The 21,925-nt window shown below is 37.7% G+C and overlaps 1 protein-coding gene across 8 annotated transcripts in view; it reads left to right on the plus strand.

Annotated features, from left to right (window-relative positions):
* CDK14 (cyclin dependent kinase 14) overlaps window positions 1-21,925 on the plus strand; it is a 314,718-nt gene that overhangs the window by 154,907 nt on the left and 137,886 nt on the right. For all 8 annotated transcript variants that reach the window (XM_085573088.1, XM_085573092.1, XM_085573090.1 and 5 more), the window contains one exon: window positions 7,108-7,231. In XM_085573088.1, coding sequence (XP_085429214.1) covers window positions 7,108-7,231 — 124 coding nt within the window. The remainder of the gene's footprint in view (window positions 1-7,107; window positions 7,232-21,925) is intronic.

Here is a 21,925-nt window from a genome sequence, read left to right on the forward strand (position 1 = left end):
TATGAAAAAAATACTGTATTTATTAAACCAAGAGTTTAATGATGGCCTCCATAACATTGGATTAAAAATGTTGAAATACACTGGTTGTTAAATGATATTATCTGAAATCTCTGGAACTTAGTAATTTATGGTATTCATGCATTCCTCACTACACTGGAGCACTGTGAACATTGTCCTTAACAAACGGTTGCAGTTTTTAATGTTGAATCTGTTTTTGTCAGATGAGTAATTTTGGCATTTAATGACTAGTGTGAAAATTAATAATCTGAGTTGAAGCCATAGGGTAATTGTCATCTGATGTCTTCTGTAAGCATTAATATTTATCACTGAACTGATTACAGCTTTAGGGAGGTCTGAAGCACAAAGGGTAGGGAAGCATTCAGAACATGCAAGGATTAGGCAGCTCCTGTGTCGTATCCATATGAGGCTTACTGCACTTAAGTGAAGCTACTTGAACTTTGGCAGGAGCAGGGCATTGCACACTGCCTCTTGCTAAGCAGTAGCTACATTTATTAATAATAAGATACAAACCCATGTGCTTGTTAGAAAAGCATAATATCTGAAAAGAGGATAAAAATAGGTTTCAGGTTGCAGTTGTGTTAACAATGTAGGCTTCCCTAGCATGTTTCCGTTTTCTTTCCATGGGGTGATTGTATCAACATCTGTGGCATGAACAGGAGGTTTGTGTTCCCCCTTTCCTGTGGGGAGGCATATGTTGGATTACATGGGCAGTCCTGCATCCCCATGTGATGAAGACATGTTACATGGTCGGGGGGAAGCTGTGGTGTGCGAGCACCTGCGTGTAACTAGAGGTGTCCAACCAGGAGGTTGAGTGCTGTAGACGTAGATGCACAGGAAGTAGACAATTAAACTGTGGTAGTAGATCCAGCTATGATGAATTTTCATGTCACTGACTCACTAGGGTTTGAAGAAAACAGTCTTTGACTTTGAGGTGAAAACCTACTGTGGGTAGTCCTTTTAAATTTATCTATTGTTGCTGGAAGCAAATCAAAACTAATGTCATGCTTTCGAAATCTCTCTCCTACTCACTAAAATTGGTCATGCTGCTGATGTGGAGTTGAATTAAAAGTGTATTTCAGCAGATCTGTTAAGTAGGAAGTGACGCTGTTTAATGTGGTTGAGAAGGTGCTATTTTTCATTCCTCATTCAGTGAACAAGCAGGTGTGCAGCAGACAAAATAATGTTATACCAAATTAAGGTCGTCTTTTACATGTGTCATTGAAAATTGATTATTTAAATTAGGGTTTTTAGTTATCAGACATTAAATATGGCATCAGCATTTCACTCTACTTCATGTCAGTCTTGTCACCTAATGGTTTGATAATGTGCACAACTATGAACAGTTAATGCAGAAACTTCATTAGTATGTTAAAATTCATGCTAGAAGAATGTCACTTTCATAAGTGCACTTGTAATTTATTTTCTGTATGATCTTTATGATTCACATAGGGCAAGAAAACGTGTATTGTAGGGAGAACACATAAAGATTTTTAAAATCAGTGAGGCAATAATTGCCACTCTGACCTACTTCAGCATGGAAGTGTGCTAATGGATGGTAAAAAAGCAGATTCAATTGAATTGAATTTATTTTTACTTTTGCCATTCAGAAGTAAAAACCTGAGTCTTCCACTTACTGAACCTTAGAAGACGACTATAACTAATCATAAGGGAGTGTCTTTATACTCAGTTAATTAAGCACACCTTCCTCATTGCAAACTACTGTAGTAGTACCCAGAGGGGACAAAAAATGATTAAAATAGCATCAAAGAGAATAGAAGTTAGTGAATTAACACATTCCAATCTCATTTCTTTGCATTTCTGCTGGAAATAAGTGGAACAATCTGTATGTATACATTATTTAAGTGATGATGCAAAGAACATTTCCAGTGGCTGTATCATATGTATTTCTGTTTGACATTGCCTTGGTAAAACTCTAAACTCTTGTGTAAGGAATGCAGGAGCAAGTTAGAAGCCTTTATAAAAGCATTGGAGTGGAGTAGATTGGAGTGGATTGTTTTAAAATTCTTTTGGAGAGAACTCAGTTGATTCCAGGGAAGGCAGATAGGAGAAGCCTTTTTATGAGATAAATATTATGATCTTGAAAATCCTGCAGATTAAAATATATAATAATTTTTTATTCAGATTTTCCTTATTCATAGGGATGCAAATTTGTCTTAAGTCAATACTTTGTTCCTGGAACTTCTTCTGACAATTTAAGCAACAGTCTATGAAGCTTTGACCTAAAAAGTGCAGTATTTCCCCAGGTCATAGTTAGAAGTGAAAAGTTGGATTTTATCTCATGGTTATTATCCTGGTTGAGAAGAGGGAAATGAATAGCAAACCAAGAGTGATAAAAAAAATTATGCTTGATGAGGTTTTGACATGCCAGCAGAAGTCACAGAGGGACATTTCTCATTGCTTCTGTAATAGTGCATATTACCAGGCAGTTTTTTTCTAATGTAAAACAATTCTAAGATTCCTGAACAGTCTAGTGAACCCAAATGGAAGTGAGTATTGTTTTTGGTTGTGTTTATTTCCAAGGCTGTGAGATAGCACTGTAGTGATTTATTGCCTCCTTTTGTTTTTAAAATAGCCAATAATGTACAGAAGTCTGTACTGTCTGCTGGATGATAGGGAGAACTTCACTGGTTGCAAGCATGAGATGGGATATCATAAGTTTGGTTTCTTTTACTGATATTTTTAGATTTGATGGCCTAATAAGACTAAATACGATTTTATTGAGGCTGAATATGCACTTGGGAATTCAGATGACTGTGTGATACTCAGACAGTGTGCTTTGATATATAGGGCAAACAGGAACATTTGTGTAATCAGTGATGGCTGATAATAAAGCCTCTGTGGTATTGTGTATTATTTTTCAAAAGTAGCTATTCTAACAGAGCAGTATGAGCTTGCTAAAGGAAAGACACATTAATTCAGATTTGCTTTCAGCTTTCTTCTGAAATAATGTTAACTCCTATTCCAGATAATCTCAGCCTTTTTGCAGACTTTTGCTATGAAGAGAACAGAACCAGGAGTTTTGTGCATCTTCTGTAAACTAAAAAGTTCTTTGTAGCTTTCTAGTTCTGTGTAGCTTTCTACTTTTGTATCCTGGGCCAGGTCCTCTATTCCCAAAATACAACATGAATTAAGTGAGCTCAAATGAAGAAAATAGTTTAGAAATTCCTCCTTGCTATCACGAAAAGTCTTTAAAAAAGGCTCCCACAAGCATCATTATTCTGTCCTCTTGGCAAGCATCCTTTCTGTCATTGGGGTCCTCCATGCCTCAGCAGAAGCTGAGTGGAAATGGTACATTTTCTGGAGAATCTCCCTAGGCATGCTGTGAATTTCTGCTTTTCCCTTACCCCAATGTCCTTTGCCAGAAACTCTCTACCATCTCTGACAATAGAGGTCAACTGGATGGAGTCATCTGAATACTTTACACAGATTACTTGCATGTGAGTATTCTCCTTCATCCTCAGACTGGAAAGAGCTTTCTGAACCTAAGTCAGACAGTGTCAGCTGTTCTCAATCCCGCTCTTTAGATATGTTTTGCATAGCCTGTGTCAGTGTCTAACTTAGAAGCTCGTTCAGAGGCCAACAGATAGTGAAGCATTCTGCAGCAGGCTGGCCACCAGGCAGCCATTGTATGCCTGCATGTAAGGCTCTAGGTTGTGCACTCACCCAGACTTATTAAAGCACAAGGAAAGCTGGGCTGTTCATCCACAGAGCTAGCTACAAGCCTCTCAAAAATACTTTATTTTAAAACAACTATGGGCATTTGGTCAAATGTCGCATATAGCTCAAATGGTTATCCAGGCATTACATTATGTAGGTGCTAATTCGCTCCTTTGAGGGCTTTCTTGTGTAAGTTTTAAGAACTGCTAATGTTCTTTTAATATCACAGTCCATAAACCTTGAATTAGCTTTGACCTGCATGCATTTTCTTGCTGACAGTGTGAAAAGTCTTCATTAAAATATGTTGCTCATTAAAGTGAGAGCTGCATAACAGTTGGGTAAAAAAGGTATATTTTTATGACTGAAAGAAATAAGCGAGACTTGAAGCCACAAGTGTTAGTTTGTTTTTTTTTTGTCTGAATTTCAAGTGTCGAGCTTCCTAACATTAAGCTTTGCTGAAAACCTGACTTCTGTCCTGTTTTCTGTCTTTTTCAACTCTCACCACAATGACCTTTGGCATTTTGTGAGCCTAATTTTATTATCAAAACCTTTGTTCTTACTAATAAGCTAGAAACTGTACACAAATGATGTCTTAGTTTATTTATTGCCAGCTATTCAATACCTATACAGCCTTGTGTATGACCATGCAAATATTAAAATTACCAACATAAGGGCTGAAGAGCTACAAATCTGTGGTGATTTTACCATCACAACTGACGTGTAGAAATACATGTTGAATTTGCCATTGACTCCACTCTCATCCTGGGGCCATGGGAAATGGCCGTTCTGTTGCTTGTTCAAAACCTCCTGAAAAAACCCCAGGCTGAGGTTTCATGACTGGAATTGAGTGAGGTGGTGAAGGATCAAGTAAGATGAGAGTATGACCATGATAGGAGGTATGTCGGTTTCAGATGGGGTATATGGCTAAGAATTGATGGTACCTCATCTAGGATTCATTTTTGTCCTTGAGAAGTTAATGCAGACAATCTGGAAAGAAAATGGGTTTCTTGGAGAAGGCTTTCCTCAAGATCAGGAGAGTGAACTTGACTGTGAGAGGGCAGAAGTGTTCAATTCATCTTTTCTTTTTGCGGGCTGGGAAACAGTTGGAGAGGCCTCCCTTGGTGTTTTCTTGTCCCAAGCAATCACAAAGGGCCAGTGCTTTGCAGTTCCCTCCCAGTTCCCTCCCAGTTCCCTCCCAGTTCCCTCCCAATCCCTCCCAGTTCCCTCCCAGTTCCCTCCCAGTTCCCTCCCAGTCACTCCCAGTTCCCCTTTGCTGCCAGATGTTAGGCTTGTATTAACGTAAATCTTTTCACATTTAATATTGCCATGTAAAAACAAAGGGAAAGAGAAAAAGAGAATGCAGAAAAACAATATCTGAGTTACCCTATAATGAATTCAGGAAGTTTTTTTTTTCCCTTCTCTTCCATGAGTTTCCTCCAAGGAGGTGTGAGTGAATTAATTGACTTTTGAGGAAGTACTTAATGAGTACAGCATGTCTACAAATTTGGAATAAAACTACATTCCAAAGCTGTCCTCAAGAGCAGATGTTTAGTCTGTTTAGCTGTGAAGTTGTTTGGCATTTTTTTTAGCGCTTTATGTCAAATCACTTGACTCTTTCAACCAAAGCCAAATGAAAGACATTAATACATATATTTTGAGTTATTATAAAGATTACAGTGCTGTAAGCTACCATGATAATTGAAATTTCTTTGCATATTTAAAAACAGTGTTTGAAGTTAAATGCCATTGATTTAGCCTGGCAAACTGGTTATTTTGCCCATCTTTTTATTTTAAAAAATGTATTTTTTTGAAGCAATTTAATAGAATTAAATTGATATTTTCAGACTGTAATGAAAGCCATTTCTGCTTCTTGCTCTTATTAAAATAGTTTTTATGTACCATGAATTCCACTTTAACCACAATTCAAAAAGGAATGTGCATGTTACTTACGACTTTCCTGCTATTCTTTGTTTCTGTCTTTTGCTCTTCGGTTTCCTCAGTACATTGTTAGACCCTACCCTGGCAAGAAGGTGATTGATATGGCTCTTTGTGCCCTGGCTAAATAGCTAAACATAGAGTGCATTGTGTCTGCACTCAGGGAAAAATTGAAATGCAATTAAATTCATTTCACCTTCAGTAACATGACATTTCTGTTTCTTTCATGTCAGCCTTTATTCTCTTCTATAATCAGATTTTGTAACCCTTTTTATAATGTCTCTTCACTTCGGTAATCACTGAATAGGATGCTTGTGTTGCAAGTTAATTAGAAATTCTCGTGTGCCTGCGTTGACTTTTCCCAATCTTTGGTGTGGTTCCCACATCTTCCTAGAGAGCATGTTCTGCTGTCCTCTGAGCTGTGAGGCACGAAGTCCATACCTGCTTTTGCATCCTCCATGTTTAGCTTGGAGGAGATTTTTGTGTTCACATTTAGAAACTGAAGTATTTCTTAAAATATATCAGGCGAAAGGAAGGGTCTCTCTACATTGAGATAGGTTCTTCATAACTGCAAAGAAAACTCCTGGGAGTTCATTCACCCTTTGTATTGACAAAACCCATGACTGTTAACACAGCCCTTCACAGCAAGTGTCTGAAAGATGTGGGAGAATGATGCATGTGGGAGATGAAAAGGGGAGGACAAAGGATCTTCTTCATCCAGCTCTTTGTTCATAATTGTAAATTACAGAGTACACAATAGTAATGCTTAAATTTAGGAGTAAGCATTTATATTGTCCAGGAAAGGACTCTAAGAAACCAGGAGATGGTGAATTAGGTTTCTATCTAAAATTACCTTAAAGACTATTGCAAGTAGGTTTCAAAAGTTGTCTTTAGTGAGGGTTATTATTTCCTAATGAAAAATACATAAGAAACTCCCATTAAAATAGACGTTGAAGGATAAAATATATTTTACTTGCAGATTTCCTTGGGTACATGGGCATTACTGTTATACTATTAATTTTTTCTTTGTTTTAGCTTCAGTGTTCCATCCCCCAGCCTTATCTCCCCATCCCTATCCACCCTGTGCTGTTGTTTCCTATAATTAGTGAAGATACACATCTGTCTTCAGGCTACCACCTAATCTCTAAGGCCATATGGGTAAATGGAATATAATTATAATTTGGTAGAAACCAAGCTTTCTGCACATGGTTGTATTGCTCTCATTCTTTTTAAAGAAGTCAAATTGAATCTTTGACATAGTAGGGCTTGGAGGCTGGGTTTAGTCCTTGCAAAGTAAGTATATTTCAGGTGGAAATTTCATTGTGTTAAATTTGGGTGGGAATTAGCCAGTTTGGGAGGAATTCTGACACAATGTTGCCTCAATGTGCAAGCACCCTGCATATCGTGAAGAAATCACCTGTGGTTATATGCAAAATATTAACAGAGGTCATTTTTTGTCCCCCTCTTTTTCAGTTATTTTTATTTCAGTTGCTGCGAGGACTGTCTTACATCCACCAGCGTTACATTTTGCACAGGGACCTGAAACCACAGAACCTTCTGATCAGTGACACGGGGGAGTTAAAGCTGGCAGACTTTGGTAGGCAAGCAGTTAATTACAAGTATCTTATAATGTTGTAGGATTGTCAGACAGATGGTTCCATTGATTTCTCTTCCCCCCACCCTATTCCTTAGACACACCTTCTTCATTGTAGATAATTGCACATTTTTCTCCTGAGTTAAGAAATTGATTATGGTCAACAAAATGCTTGATTAAAAGGGAGCAAGTGAAAAACAAATACCTACTCCAGTTCTCTCAAGGAAGATTATGCTGAAAGTGTTTCCATTTTATTTACCATGAGACCTGTGAATTAGAATTAAAGAAAACATTAAAAAAAAAAAAAAAAAGAAAAAAGATAGAGAGAGACCTGAGGAAATACAGATTGTATGAAAAGCACAATCACTTCATGGAAGCCGCTCTAGGGTTGTGAGGTCTGGATTAACTTTCATTAAATGGTCATTGAAATAGACTGAAGGACACAAGAATAAGTGTTCCTTCTGTAGAATAAAGGACACTAGGATCACTTGGATTGCTTTCAGTTTCCATTAGTTCTTTCTGGGGAAGCCTTACATGGAGTATAAAGTCAGGATAAATTATCCCCTGAAATCTTAGCCTTTGGCCTATTTTTAAATTTTTAAGCATTTTGTAGTGGCTACACCAAGGCAAGTACTCTTTTCTCTGAAAACCATTGTGAATGCAGATGTGGAAAATGGTGATATTTTTCTTTATTGGTTTTCTCAAAAGGTTGTAGGAATTTCTTTCTTTCCTGTAGGTCAGCTTCTCAGTTACTGATTCCAGCAGTACTTTTGAAGTAAGCTGAAAATGTGACCTACTGGCTTTTAAAAAATGTCTTTTATTTTATGACTGCTATCCACATCATGCTTCACATTTCATGCAGCAGCAGTAATGAGGAAGCCTTGTGTGCTAATTGGCAATTTCACTTTTAATGTAGTCATGAGGTTTTGTCTTTTAATTAGTGTTACTGCAATTAACAGCTCAGTGTGTATTTGCTAGAAGGGAACAGGACTTAAGGTGGACACAGTCCACAAGGACTTGATTGGCCTTTGAATTGTAAGGCAATTAGAGAAATAGTATTAGAAGCACTTGTCTCCTGGTTTGCATGATTCTTTGCTGTCATTTTTCAAAACTTGCTGTTTTTTGAAATAAATGCTTAAAAACCCATTCCTGCATGTTGCATTTCACTATGAGGCTTCATCTCTTAAGGATATGAAACAGGTGTATCATGCAGTGTTCTTGCAGTGAAATATGAGTTAACTCTCTGTTGAAGGTGTTGTGCTGTTTAATAGTTTTGTTGTATCATTTATATGTATAGAACCTTATGAACTAATCTGACTTCCAAGTATCCTCGTATTATAAATTTTTCAGGAGATTGTAACAATGGTTCTCTAGCTTTGGTGGATGCTGGAAACCATAAAAGATCGCACAAACTCTTTTGTATGTAAAATGTTTCCTCTGGTGTGGGGGTGGGTTGGTGAAGCTCTATGGCTTGTGTAGCTGTGGAGAGGGAGGCTGCAAATTTTTTGCTGTGTTTTTAAGAAAAAAACAAAAAAACAAAACAAAAAAAACCAACCTGCCTTTTACCAGCACTATTAAATGCATTGCTGGAGGTGGGAACCGATGAATGAAAAGTCTGACTCAGACACAAGTTGATTCTGTTTGGTTGTGTTGCCTGGTGTTGCCACAGAGCAGAGGACAGGGTGGGACAATTGTTCCTACCTTGCTGTAGTTGGAAATGTCACTGTCTATCACCTCTAATGAAATTGTTGCCTCATTGTAGCACCAGGCTAAATAGCCCAGTGATGACACAAAAGGCAGGATTTTCACAGCTTTGTGTTGGCAGGACTTTAAGGTTGACCATTGTGCATGATTTTGATAGAGAGACTAGAAATATTTAAGTACAACCAGAAAGAAATACACAGTGGTACAGACATGAATGTATAATGTTGTGCAGAAGATATTTTTTCCCTTTTAAGTTTACCTTGACATAACAGAAACATCTGTGTAATCTACTCTTATACATGGACAGAAGATTATATATCTCCTTTTGTTTTGTTAAAGCTAGATTTTCTTTCATGGCTCATGACCTCATAAAACTGAAAACCAGATGAGATAAATTTCTCTTCTGAGAACCAAGATGAAAAATTAGAAGTGTTGAGGTTAAAGTCTGAAAGGTCATGACCTCTTTCATTGGGAGCATGAGAAATGAGAGCACACCTGTGTGCTCTTCATGCACCCCTGTGCATATTTACTTATTTAAATGCTGTATTTTTATAGGCCATCTTCCACCTTCCCAGTATGAAAGACTCTTCTTAAACAAGATGTAAAATACAGTCCTATTTCTCTTTATGTTTTTCTCCCACAAATGACTGATTTGCAATAATGTGCTTGGAAGGGAAGTCAGTTTAGATTGTATACTTGATTAATTATGTGAGGAGCAGTGTGAAAATTAGGAAGATTGTTGCTTTGCTTTCAAATGCACTCAAGACAGGAGAGAACCTATCAAGAAATCAGTGTCTGTTAGAGATAGGATTGACTTTGCTAGCATAGTAAATGTAAAATCCTAGAGCAAAGGCCCTTTAGTCTCTAAGGACAAGACCTTCAGATTTTGGTTTCATAAATTTACCAAAAAAACCAGCACCATGTCTGCAGTTTTTCATTTGGTGTCAGGCTTATTTAATCTCTTCACTGTAGGATATCAAATACTTAAAAGCAGGCTAGTGGATCATAGTTCTTGAATAAACAAGGTAAAAGAAAGGCTATTCATGTCTGCCAGTGCATTGCACTGCGGCTGAAGTGGAATCTTTGAATAACTGTGGGCATGTGTTTTTCTATAGCAGGGCTCCCAGACATACATACTTCACTGTGTGGGAGTGTCTTTGTTCAGATGAACAGTGGTTTGCTTTTCTGTTCATTGTGCTCTAGCTGCTAGGAAATGAACATTTATGAGAAGACTCAGCGGTCAAATGAAAAGGCAGAACAGAAAATAGAGGCTTTATCAAATTAAAAATGGATGAGCTATAAGAAATGGCTTTACTGAGAAGATATAATAGAGGAGAATACATCTTGAGTAATTGTTGCTTGAAAAATAGTCCTTGAACACCATACCTGCGTTCTTTTTAAAATCTAATTAAAATTCCAGAGGAAAGTATATTAGAGTTCTTACAGAATGAAGTGGAAGAATTGTTTTTGATCCTGTGGTGTGAATTTGGCTGTCTATGAGTTTGTTTATTTCTCCTCCATATGTCAGTCTTAAGTAGAAATAAAGTATTTTAAACCTCTAATGAGTAATGTCATAAGAAATTCAGCCTTCAACAGAAAGACTAGTAATCCTCAGGGGCACCAACCCCCTGGGCTGGTAGGCAGGGACAGGGAGCAGAACAGAGCCCCTGCAATCCAGGAGGAAGTAGTTAGTGACCTCCTGTGCCGTTCTGACTCACAAGTCTATGGGTCCAGATGGGATTCATATGAGAGTTTTGAAGGAGCTGGCAGCTCATCAAGCCACTCTCCATAATTTATCTATGCTCCTGATTAGCTAGGGAAGTCCCAGATGATTGGAGGTTAGCAAACGTGAAACCCATCTACAAGAAGGGTTGGAATGAGGATCTGGGGAACTACAGGCCTGTCAGTCTGACCTCAGGAAGAGGCCTGTAAGCATCATAGAGTCCAACTTCTGGCCTTGCCCAGGACAAACCCAAGAATCACACCACGTGCCTGAGTGTACTGGGAAAGCCAACTGATGTCATTGTCAGGCTGCTTTCTGTGATCTTTGACAGACTGTAGATTGAGGGATGTTCCCAATAACTGGAGAAAGGTTGTTGTTTTATCCATTTGCAAGAAGGGCAGGAAGGAAGGTCTGGAGTACTGCAGCTCTGTCAACGACTGTCCCATAGAAAATAACGGAGTGAGGCTTCTTGTAGGTGTGAAGAAAGTGTTTGGCAGTTTTAGTCAAGGCAAATCGTGTTTGATCCATGGGATTGCCTTCTGTAATGGAATGAGGAGCTCTGCAGTCCTCCAGTGCCTTAAGAGCTGGTTACCAAGAGCATGGTGGTGCTTTTTACTTGGGTCACAGTGGGAGGATGAGGGATAATGGTCATAAGCTGAAACACAGCTGGCTATAAGGAAGGAAATCTTTGGTTTGAAAGTACTTCAGCACTGGAGCGGCTCAGAGATGTTATTGAAATCTCTGCTTCTCTTACTGGACTAACCTTGAGCAATCTGGCAGATTGAACGAGGTAAATTCTCCTCCTTGTGTGGTTCTGTGACTCGCTAAAATACCATGCTTGTTTTGTTTTGTTTCTCAATGATTGGAGATTGGTATTTATTTACTGTATATGCTGATATAAATCAAGACTGGTTAATCAATTATGTTTGCATGCAGATTATCATACTTAAAAAACTCCAGCACCATGTCCCTAAATAGCTGATATTAATCTGGTAGGAGGTGAGTCCCACCTTCTGTGTGGGACTTTCCAGGAAGGATTTACTCTTTTCCTGTCTTGTTTCATATTCTCTGAAAAGAGGCCCTAGAAATCTAATATTCTGTCACCTCCAAGAACAATGTGGACCTTAATTCTGATCACAGCACAATTACTCTTACATATTATTTCATTAAAATAGTCTTTTGCTTTCTGGGTTGAAAAATACATAGTTATACTTGTTATTAGGTATTTTCAGATGAAAGATTTACATAGCTTTGAGGTGATATCACCATTCAATGCACTGAGAATATCATCAGGTCATGTGTCTCAAGAATAAAATATTTAGATTTGATTAGCATGTGACACAGTAGAAACACTTCTGAGGCTGTGAGAGAAACTGGCCAAGTTACTAGTAGGGCCCTGGGCCTGCTTCACCTCTGAGATGATCTACCTGCTGCTGGGGTTTGCTTCTCAGGGAATTTCTTATTTGTGAATCTTCCATGCAGCTGCCTTTCCTTTTCATCTGACCTGCATCAGAAATAAGCTGCTTGAAGAGGGTGAATGTGAAGTTTGAAAACCTGTTTGGTCTCTGTTTTGGATTGTGCAGTTCTTGTAAGTGCAAGGACCTTTAATTATATGCCATTCTTTTTAGTATGTATACTGCCTTTTTCTCTGCGCTGTGACTCCCAGACAGGATGTATAAACTATGCAGGCAACTGCCTGGTTTAAGTACCTACACAGCAGGCACACAGTGCAAAGTACAATTTCAAAGTATGGAACGACAGGTCTAGAAGTGTTGTTAGCTTGAGTATAATTTGCAAGGATAGGAAAGCTTGATGATTGATAATTTTCTAAATAGAAAAATTTAGAAAAGATTGAATAGATTCTTCCCCTCCATCCCAATCCCTGCCCCATTTTTTGGTAATTTAGTCCTTTAAAAAAAAAAACAAATCTTTAAACTGCAGTAACACTACCAACAAGTTCCAGTGTTGCAAGGTGAGTGACAAGGAGCATTAGGAACTTAGTACTTTAATACTTGTTTCTGTAGTATGAGAGTTGCTCTTTCTCATCTGTGGGAATGGGCTTTTGAAGAGGAAAACCAGCATGACATCTTCATGAAAATGTCTTTCCTTTAGTCTCTCAAATAACACTGACCCTGAAGCTTTTCCCATCTGCTTTTTGTTGTCTTAGGGTATCTCTGTATGAGTAAGGATCTGCAGGAGGTCTGTATTATGGTAAAAGTCCTGCCTTAAGCTTTTGGAATTTTGTTAATATTAAGTCTTCTGATGTGTAGTAAAATAATCGAGTCAGAGTGATTTAATCATTCATCCTTCTAGATACATAGCATGATTAATAATAGATAGCAGGAGCAAAGAGACTTGAGGATTAAAATAAAGGGAATTATACTCAAAAGAGTTGCAGTTTAAAACTGCAGCTAAGTATTGAGAGGATGTTTCCATACATTTCCATATAGATTTTTCTGTGGAGAGCATGACGGGTATGTTATGAAGGACAAGGTTATTCCTGTATAGCGTACTGTTAAAATTTCTAAAACAATGTTGACAAGTTGGAAAAAAAATAGGTTCTTTTTGATTCACAGTAAGAATCCCATAAGGGTTTCTTTATAATGTACTGTATAAAATTCATATGAAAATTGAATAGCATAAAAGATTGCTTACATGGATAACTGCAATGTTTTCTCATGTAAATGTTCCACAGAGTATCAGTTCTTAGAGATGCTGATATAAGAATTTATCTCAGTGCCCAAAGAACTGGTATTATATTGTTGGTGAAGCTTGGTGAAGTCATTAGCAAAATTCCTCTGAGAATGCCTCTAGTTATATAGGCTGGCTCCCTTTGGTTGCCTGGCTTTAAGGAACATTGGAGCCATTTGGGGTGAGTTATAGGAGCTGCCCGGTCACCTCCAAGGCAGCTCCTGCCCTCCACAGCAGCCCTTCTGCAGGCTCTAGAGAAGGGCTAGAAGCTGTCTGGGTGCTGGTTATCAGAGGCTGTTGCTGGTAAAGAAAACCACTTTATCCCAAACATAGGTCCACAGACCCCTCTAACACTCTGTCTGCGCTGAACATGGAAAGAAAAGACATTTCTTTCCCATATACCTGTGGGAGGTTGCTGTTACTCCAGGTGCAGCCTGTTCCTTTCTGATAGCAGCCTTTGAAATCTGAAGAATTGGTTCTTTTACCCCTCAGGAAGGACAATAGTGGGCTTCTTGGAGGACTCTAGTTGTATTAAACATCAAGAAAGGAAGATGACTTCAGTGACAATGTTGTGAGAAAATGGAAAAAAGGAAGTGGGAACCTGGAAAGTGAACCCCAAACTACTCAAACTGGAGTAAGCTTGCAGGTCTTTATAAAGTACTTCATAAAGTAGTTATTTTTGTAATAAGCTGTAAATACCTCATTTTCCAGGGAGAGCAGAAGCTGTTGTTGCTGTGTACAGTGGCAGCTGGGGCTGGAGCAGCAGAGCAGACTCTGTGTGTTTGTCCTGGGACAGCCTTGATGGCCTGTTACTGAGTCAGGGTAAAAAGCCCTTGCTGTCCACACTTTCTAGATCCAGGCAAAGTGAGGCCAGAGCTTAGGACCAGAGCTGATAGGTAGCTAAGGCAGCTTCAAATCTTTTTTCTTGGAGGAAAGAGAAATGTTTCTGGCTGCAAGAGCTGTGGGCACCGTGGACCCAGAGACTTGTGGCAGGCTGCCATATTATTTATTTTTGCTTTCTGAGGATAATAGGCTTTCCATCCACCCCCAGACCTTCCTTCTCAGTTTCTAATGCTGTAACTGCCTGCTGTCAGGGAGCAGCCAAAGCTACATTCTTCCCTTTCCTTCCCAGGAGCCAGGGCTTCATATGCTGTGCTTGTGACCTTCTGCTGTGATGCCAAGACCTGTGGTGAAATGAGGGGGGAAATGGGTAGGTGGCAGAAAATTTCAAACAACAGCTGTGCTAAGGGGTAAATCTGATTTTTGGCATTTGCACTAAAAAAATATTTCAGAGGTGAAGATGCAGGAGAAGGTGTGGTCTAGTGCTGCTGGTAAGTCTTCTTTCTTCTCCTGTTTATTTGGTTTGTTGTTCTCATCATGGATCTCTATCTAATTTGCTTCATATATATGATGGTTTTATTGACGTACCTCAATAAAGGTATAGTTGTATAATACAACAATTTAACTCAATTTAACTATACAATAATTGTATAGTTAAATCTATTAAAAAAAATTACCATGTGAGAGTAAATACAATAGGAAACTTTTATGGGCAGAAATTTGGTTTCATAATCTGTGAAGAAAGAATACCTTTGACATGAGTTTACAATTGCAAAATCTGTAGGGAGGTTCACCTGTATTCAAGAAACTGTAAGACTTTAAGACTTTAACTTCTCTCTGCCAATTGTTAATGCAGAGTAGAGACACTTATTAAATTTTTGTCTATGCCAGTCTTCACTGATTGCTTTTTAACAATTGAAATTAAAAATATTGAAATTGGAGGCTTTTCAGTTTTTACTAAAGCAGATGCTGTAACTTAAGCTCTTCCCACTGAGAAGCCCTATGTAAGCTTATTGACTGAAAAGAAAAATGTTGTGTTTTTTAAAAAGCATGAAGGACCTGGAGATTGGTGTGACTCATTTAATGGGTCCCCTGTTAAATGCATCTCAGATTACTTAGGGTTCAATGCAATTCTCTATTGTTACAAGTGAGAATTATATCAAGCCTTTAAATAGGAGGAAAGCATCTTAATTATCCATTAAGGGTAATAAAGGAAGTTGGTTATGACACCATTAAAACAACTGTGATGAAAAATCTGTTTCAGTATTTTGTGCTTAAGAAGGACATGGGATTTGAATGTCTTCTGTACTGCTGCTAGCTCAGTGCTATGTTATTTTGATAATTATGATTTTTTTTTATTGCCTTGTATTGCTCTCTTAAGTGTGAACTAGACTGTTATGTCAGAGTGTCACAAAAGACATGGAGAACTGTGATCTGCTGTCTGTACAAAAGACATCCATCCATCCATCCATCCATCCATCCATATGAATCTGTAGATGTATTTAAAACAAATATTGTTTCATTTGATAAAAGCCTTATTCACTCATGTGATGGTGTTCTGTCTGTTTTATATGAGAACATTTTCCCTTTGAATATAGGCCTCTAGGTAGCTCCCACAGTACTCTCTGTCTTTTCTTTCTTGGTTTGATTATGATTTTGTTTTATGTTTCCTTATTTAAGAGAACATACTGTATCATACAGTGAAAAAATTGTGCCAAGTTTTAAAATTATTTTAATGTCATTAGTGTGTTAATAGTTATGCAGATTTATTTTACACAGGAAATAATCAGCTGTGTAGATATAAAAGGTTAACTGGGAAAGGTGTGGATTAAAGAAGAAAAAATTTATCATCAGTCAGAACAAAAATAATGATGTGCAAAGAAAAAGATTAACATGAACAGAACTGGCACTTCATTAAGAGAAATGTGCCTTTAACACGGTCTGAAATAAGTCCATAATTGAGATTGCATTTTAAAGAAACCATGGCTCTGTAATTTATAACATCATTTGTTTTGTCCCAGACAGTTTAAAACCTTACTTTTTTGCAACACAGTCAGTTTTTATCTAGGTAATTCTTAATAATTTATGCATGAATTTTTTCATTCCTTCTGAAAGACACAGTGCTGGTTGTATTAATATATTCATAGATGCATAATTTGTCCTGATATAAATTAAAATCATGCTTGCAGGGCTACCTGCATTAAGATGAGAGTTTTCCCTCCATCAGTTAGCCTTGATGATAGCCAGAAGTGATCAGGCAGTGCTTGTCTTAGCAGTACTTAACACTTCTCCAGCATCTTCTATGTCCAAAACCTATACAAATAAATTGTAGGTCCAAGTAGTTACTCTTATGTATATTACAAATAGCCATACTTTGCTTGACCTTTTGGTCTTATGATTTGAAAGACAAAGACCTAAAGTTAAAAAACTTACAAGTGGGAGAATCAGGAATGAGCAGCTTTATGTCTGGGTGATATGGGAACAATAACAATGGCTTTGCATGGGGAGAAAATGGTGCTGAGTAACATTTGGTTTACATGGTAGGGAGAATGGCAGGTTAGAGCTTCACCTGGTTAAAGGTCTTAAGCTCTTCTCCAAGGTTGATTGTACCGTCTTTGGATTTTCTGGCTCATAATATGTCAAATTCTACAGCAAATTGTTTTTTGTGTAGCCATTGGAAATAAGGTAGCAGGAGACTTTCAGATGTAATCTCTTTTATTCCCACCCACAGCCATGAATATATTAATATCCTTTTATTGCAGCAATTTTTAAGTCACTTGGGCATCGAATTTACTTGGTTTTGTGGCTATATTTGCTTTTAAGCATATGTCATTGCAATGTTTTTAAGTTATTTCTGGATTCTTCCAGCCGGCTGGAAATTTGGTTTAGCTCTGACCCGTCTGTAGACATTACGAAAAAACTAAATTAAACAAATAAAATAGGCAGGGGAGGGATAAGAAAAAAGGCAGCAGATCGCTGAAATGTACTTTATAAACACAAATGCCTAATGTAAGCTTCTTGAAATTTTGGCAATCGCCCATTCTGTATTATTGTGCTCAGGATTACCACCAGCTTAGTTACGCAGGCTGTAGGCTGTATAATAAATGAGACATACTTTTGAGTACTAACAATTGGTTCACATGTGCAAACTTGATAGAGTAAATGGTCTCAATAACGCATGGAATGCTTCAATAACAGTATGACAATAGTAGTTTGTTGGTGGTCAAAGTACTAATAGGGATCCTTTGCTCACAATCTGTAAGTAATTTTTATTGAGCGCTACATTCATTGTCCCCAGGTTGAATAGATGAAAGAATGGCTAGGTTTCAGTACAAACAAATTTTCACTTGTTTTATTAGTTACAATACAGAGTTTTGCAGTTCTACTGACTTGGTAGGTTACATCTGTACATAAAGGACAAGTTTGGGTTATATAGTTCCAGCTTTACCATCCTGGCAGTGGTATTTTAGTGTTCACTATCACTTTAGAGAAAAATGCTGCATTAGGAGCAGTTGGGTTTTAACTACATATTTCCAGAACTGTACTGTTAAGGAATAGCCTTAATGCCTTTCTAATGTAACTTTTTTACAAATGAAATTGTCTGCTTTCATTTCTTCTTTTTCTTTAACAAAATTGCATTACGAACTGAATAGATGACTCTCCTGGAATATGGATGCCTTATTACTGATGCAAAGTCAAATAATAATTTAGACCTAAGCATATTGGAATGTCTCTCTCATAAAAGTTTTTTATAAGATTTGTGATTCCAATAATTTAAGATGACATATACATTAAATGAGTTTTGAGGAACAATTCAATTGAACAGGTGAATCTGACACTCAAGAGATTTCTGTTGTTAGATGTTGCTTTATAATATTGCTTTACAGAAACAATAGTGCTTATACAGATTTTCTTAATGGCTTCACTCTTGAAAGCAAAGCGGAAGAAATTTTGAAAATTAGTGAAATCTTCAAGTTACTTTGTTTTTGTATTTAAAACAGCTTATATATAATTAAGATTCTTTTTTTCATTTTTTTTAGTTTTGCACCAATGTCTGTTTTCAGATCATTTTACTCTGACTTAAGCCTGTGCAGTCAGATGTGGATTTAGATGCTGTGGGTGTTACCTACTATGTGAATGTATGTACTGATGTGATAACACGTGCAAAACGTACTGGAGTTCTTTGGTAGAACTCCAAGACAGTGTTTTACCTACTAAGGGAATATGTAAGTTGTGAGATATCACATTGTATCAGTGCCAAAAGTCAACCAAATATTTTTCTTATCTATAAATAGTCTGGCTTGGGTACTGGAAGCAGCCAGGATTAAGCTCCATGAGCTCCAGGGAGCAGTTTGTGCCAGGCAGGGCAGACGTGGTTTGTGAGCTGAGGGTGGGTGAGGGACCAAATGCGGCTGCATTCTGCAGCATAGGGATGTGTGCTCAGGTGACACCTTGGCTGGAAAAGGGGGCACATCAAACCCACTTGCACTGGCTCTGCAGTACAGGGACAAAGATCTGGTGGACACTAACAGTGGAATTGTGTCGTTTATACATAAGTCAGACCTTGTATTGTAAGAGTAGGTGATTTCAGCACCCATGAGGTGACAGTTTTTCAAATTCAGAGATTCTACTCCTGCAGGGTAATGTCAAATGGCAGTGTTGTTTGATTTATAAACAAAATACTTGTTAGAGCTGCTTTTCAAAAATATTGTTTGTCTATAGATGTTAATGTTCAAATACCCGCTTTTCCATGTGACCCTGTTCTTGTTAAACTACTTATCCTAGACAAGTTCAAGTAAATTTGCAGCTACTTGTTTAGGCTTTTAATAGTTGACCGTGACTTCAGATGTGCTCTTCATCAAAATTGTCCAGGTATTTTACAGCTAGACAGGACATGATGGATCAGCAAAACTGATCCCCCTGGAATAAATCACTCCATCGATGCCATCCCAGTAGCCATGCTACTATTGTTGCCTTTTGTCCAGCTGCAGGGTTCACTTCAGTGAGTTGTGAACCCCTTCAGTAGGTGGAGAGAGCAGTACGTGGCATCACCTTGTCACTGCCAGTGTTGTATGGTCCGTTAACAAACAAAATTACCTGAGGGTAAACACTGGGATTAGATGTTCGCAAATGAAACTGTCAGTGAAACCTAACTTCTGTGTTTCTGTGTGGATTACTGTGAATCACTGCAGTAGCACCAAACTGTGCTTATTAAACGGATCTTCAGCTGTCAGGTTTAATACAACAGGGAACTAGAAGGACTTGAATGATACTGATGCCCTGTATACAACTGAGTTGCATCTGGTATGTGTTCAGTTCTCTTTGCACCTGGGTACAGGGGAAGGCAGTTTGTCTACATGATGATTTTCTAAAAAAGATATGTGGGACTCAGATTCAGTCAAAGGAAGAAACTCAGAGTTTCTAGCCACACAGAGGCCTGGGAAAGTGCTGGGAAAGAATGTAAATAATTCTTTATTTACATATACTCTTCTCTTGTTTTTCACATTGTTTATAGTTAAGTTCTATCACTGTGCATCAAGCACTCTGCACCAATGGTGGTGGGTTGTTTTCACTTCAGAACCAATGGATTTGGTCCTTGCAGAGCTATGTATAAAAGAGCGGTGCATTTTGAATAAACAGAGTTTCACTCTCACAGCCTTCTGAATCAGAGTCTTCTTCATTCCCGTCCTGCCTTGACAACAACAAGATAAGTCTTGGAGAGCAAGCATATTTATTTCTTTACTGCTGTGTTGTATTTAACCCGCCTCATGCCACGCGTCAAAAACCTATCAAACAATAAGTTATCCAGGTACCAGTTGAAAAGGGCCTGTTCATTTTTACTTGAATGCCAGATGGATTTATCCAGAAATGACCCTTGCTCTCCTGCTTTTAGTTGTAAATGTAGAAATTGCAGTAAATTCTTAGCTTCAAACACAATAGCCTGCAGTAGCTTGTTAGCTTCTGTGTTTGGTGCTTGATGGACTGTTATACTTCACCAAATAGGACACTCATAGCTCTCAATTTGTCTCCATACAAGAGTGTTCTCCTGAATATATTTTTTTTTTTTATTATTGTCTTTTCTGGGTTCCTTTGATTTGTTTGTGGAATATACTAATGGTGATGAAATATTTTTACCTCAAAACTGTGTGAAAGTGGTCTGTTACCTTTCTTGTCTCTGGCAAGTTCATTAGTCATGTCTTAAAATCCCATATGTAAATTATTACTATTACACAAATAATTGTCCGGTATTGATTAGACTCATTCATTCATAGCTGCTTCCCCATTTTCTCTCTTTTCTCAAGGAATATTAAAATATCCTGAGATGTATTAGCTCTCATTTTCAGTGCAGAATTATTTTCCGTATGTTTGTCCTTTCTAGAACTTCCTCCCTGCACTCTGCAGATCTTTCCAATTTAAAACCATCTGTTCAGCAATTGTTAACTCTTTGCTTCAAACCTAATAACTTCACTGTGAAATGAGTAATTCTGACATTTTTACTTACAGCCTTATTAAAACAGTGGCATGTTCTTACTAGGGCATTTATAGGAGTAGAAGGCATCATCTTCTTGTTGACTTTTTATGAAACAACAAATTGTTAAGTAAAAATCCAGAATCTGGAAGGCAAGATTCAAATCAATCGCCTGTTGAGGCTATTGTGAGCATGTATACCCTGTCCATAAGGAATCCAGATCTTTTCTGTAATGCAAAAGTTACCTTTGATGTGAATTTGCTTGCTGTCCTTGAGTCCTGCTAGCTTTTACATCTATGTGAATGTTTATAATATTGATGCAGTTTGTTTCCTTTTTTTTTTTCCTGTCCACACTGTTATTTTCTACCTCCAGACTGTAGCAGCACTTGAACATATTCATGCTGACCCAGGATGCCATGGGGGTAGATCTATTTTCCTGGTGTCAAAAGTGAAGTGTATATTTCTTTTGTATTTCTGTACCACTTTTTGCACCGTACCCAATTTTTAGTGTGTTTTTTTCTGCTTATAGACAAGGAATAAATTTTCCAGTAATGGTACATGTTCAAAATCAGTGTGCCTTTTTTCAAAATATATTGGAAATTATTTATAAGTATTTTCAAGCAAAGAAATAAAAAGCTTTACAGCTGTGATAGCTTTCAAACAAATTAACCAAAGGGATCTTATAATATACAACCAAGATCTGCGCTATTTCTTGTATCCCTTTTTTCTATTCCCTATGATTGTTTGGGAGGCACAGGGGGAAGAAGAGAGAGGTTATAATGAAAAAGATGATGCTGGATTTGTTGGAAAGGTGCAAGCACTTTTCACGAGTGCTGGAGCCATTCTTTCTGGTAGCAGGAAAGTATTTTTGTCTCTCACCATTCTGTAACCTGTATTTGTCAGCTGACAGTTGAGTCCTATTCACAGACTAGAATAATTATCATCTGTGTTACTGTAAGTGATTGTCTGAAGACATACATGAGATAAGACTTATACGGGAAAATAATCTTTTATTACAACAGCTGATAACAGCTGGAAAAACCAGACAGGCTGAGAGGCACACATGCCTTTTGTCTTAATTACTTCTCTCTGTCTCTTGAAAACTGACTCCTGCACTCCAGTTTGGAAGACTAGTCATTGCTCCAAGTGCATTTTGGGAATACTAAATTGAGATCCTAATTAGTCTTTCTTTGATTGTGAGTAACTCTTATAAATGAACAGCACTATCATAAGCTAATGGCTATATTAGGACCAGGACATAGGATGCTGT

The sequence above is a fragment of the Lonchura striata genome, chromosome 2 (assembly GCF_050655825.1).
Source record: "Lonchura striata isolate lonStrDom1 chromosome 2, ASM5065582v1, whole genome shotgun sequence".
Taxonomy (NCBI): domain Eukaryota; kingdom Metazoa; phylum Chordata; class Aves; order Passeriformes; family Estrildidae; genus Lonchura; species Lonchura striata.